This window comes from Alligator sinensis, unplaced genomic scaffold, assembly GCF_000455745.1.
Source record: "Alligator sinensis unplaced genomic scaffold, ASM45574v1 scaffold404_1, whole genome shotgun sequence".
Classification (NCBI taxonomy): domain Eukaryota; kingdom Metazoa; phylum Chordata; order Crocodylia; family Alligatoridae; genus Alligator; species Alligator sinensis.
This window is the reverse complement of record NW_005841839.1, coordinates 3245001-3246852: the sequence shown is the minus strand read 5'-3', so window position 1 is coordinate 3246852 and position 1852 is coordinate 3245001. Positions and strand designations below refer to the sequence as shown.

Below are 1852 nucleotides of genomic sequence, written 5' to 3'. Positions count from 1 at the left end.
CTGAACTAACAACTCAGCATGATGCTAACGGATGCTGTACTAATAGAGTATGCCATCTTCTAGGTGATTATTATATTATCTTATGGTTTGCACTCAGGAATTTCAGTTTGGACTGGAGACTTATGCCAAGCCCTTTTATGCCAAGCCTGAGAAAGATGGACATAATCCCTTCTTCAAACACACAAATGAGAGTTATGCTGCAACACTAACCTTTATTATGCAGGTTTAGGTTAATCACAGTCAGAACACTAAAATATTGTGGGTTTATTTTCTGTTTATAAAGGCAAAGGGCCTCTGAAGGAACACTACAACAGACTGATAGATGCAATGCACTTTAAACACATCCAGATCTGTACCCCTTGGCTTGAAGCGGAGGATTACCCTCTTCTGCTTGGTAAATAATGGATTTACAGTTACTGAAAAATCTTTACATGGAAATGAGAACAGTGTCTGAGGCTTATGCAAAGACTATGGGTAACTGTTAAGCTGCAGTTGGTGACAGATCTAGCAAGACTGCAGGCAAATTAAAAGCAAACTAATTATATCAGTTTTGTTGTTTGTTATACCTGAGAAATCAATTAATTTTTCAAATTGCACAGCTTTTCCTCCTCCTTCTGGGAACACGGGGTGGAATTCAATTATGGGGTCTTACAAGCATCTACTTTGGTGTATTAAACCAGCTACTGTTTGCACTCTGCTGTTCTTCTAATGATGCTAAAATACAGTGGGCTAGTTTCTGTTCCAGTGCATTCTCATGTGCAGTTAAATAAATACAGTTCAGTTTTAGCTAAGAAATCAAAGATAATTGAAGAGATTCTAAAGGAAATAGAATATTTCTATTCCTTAGCAGATTGATTTATTTAATCTTACTAAAAGCCATGTAAGCATAAAATAGTACAAGTTCTACCTGATTTAAGCTCCTTAGGATAAGGAATGTCAATTGAGATGGCTATAAAATGTCATGCACATCTGTCATGCTTTGTAAATAATCATATTTCTATAAACTGAGACCCTACATTTTCCTACTATGTTGTAAAGTCATTTGGATGGGAAGAGGTTTTAGTGGCCATCTAACCGATCACTTCTACAGCATTGTAAGGGATTTAATTTTCATTATTTCTGCATGATTTCTAATTGATAGGAAGGTTTGGGGGACAGAATAGATTGAATGTTCAAGATGTTCTACTTTTTAAATTTCTTCTTTCTACTATTTTAACACCAGTTATTCTTGTTTCTTTCTCAATCCTAACTGCTCTTCATAACAAAAGTAGATTATATAATTTTTACATACCTCCTCAAATCAAACTGATACAGCTGACATTCCAAATAATTTTATTTAATAGCACTACAGCATTTTTAAAACAGATTATGTAACGAATCTTGAGAGCAGTTGACAGAAATATTAAGCCAAGTTGTGTCCTTACTTTGTAGGCTCAGCGGATTTGGGTGTTTGTCTTCATAAATCATCTAGCAGCTTGGATCTGCCAATGAAAGTGGTAGACATGTTTGGTTGTTGTTTACCTGTTTGTGCAATCTATTTTGAATGGTAAGGGATCATTTACCCTGACATAATGTAATACCACAGTAATATGTTTTACTTATCATATGACATTAAAGCTAAAAATTAAACTCCACATTTTTAAAGATTATTTTTAAGTAGGGCTCCCCCCCCACCTCACGAAAAAATAATAATTAAAGCTATATGGCTAGGACAGTAAGCAGAAAAGTTAACTATAATGGGCTACAATATGCTTTCCCACATCTTGTTTTTAAACTACTCTTTTTGGGTGCTTGCAGATTTAACACCCCCCCCCCCCCCCCCCCCCCCCCCACCCCCCCACCAAACTACACA

At 36.0% G+C, this 1852-nt stretch overlaps 1 protein-coding gene across 4 annotated transcripts in view; it reads left to right on the top strand.

Annotated features, from left to right (window-relative positions):
* Positions 1–1852, top strand: part of ALG1 (ALG1, chitobiosyldiphosphodolichol beta-mannosyltransferase) — an 18395-nt gene that overhangs the window by 14348 nt on the left and 2195 nt on the right. For 3 of the 4 annotated variants that reach the window (XM_025203699.1, XM_025203706.1, XM_006015546.3), the window contains 2 exons: positions 284–394; positions 1432–1546. In XM_025203699.1, coding sequence (XP_025059484.1) covers positions 284–394; positions 1432–1546 — 226 coding nt within the window. The remainder of the gene's footprint in view (positions 1–283; positions 395–1431; positions 1547–1852) is intronic. The other variant, XM_006015544.3, reaches the window with a different exon arrangement.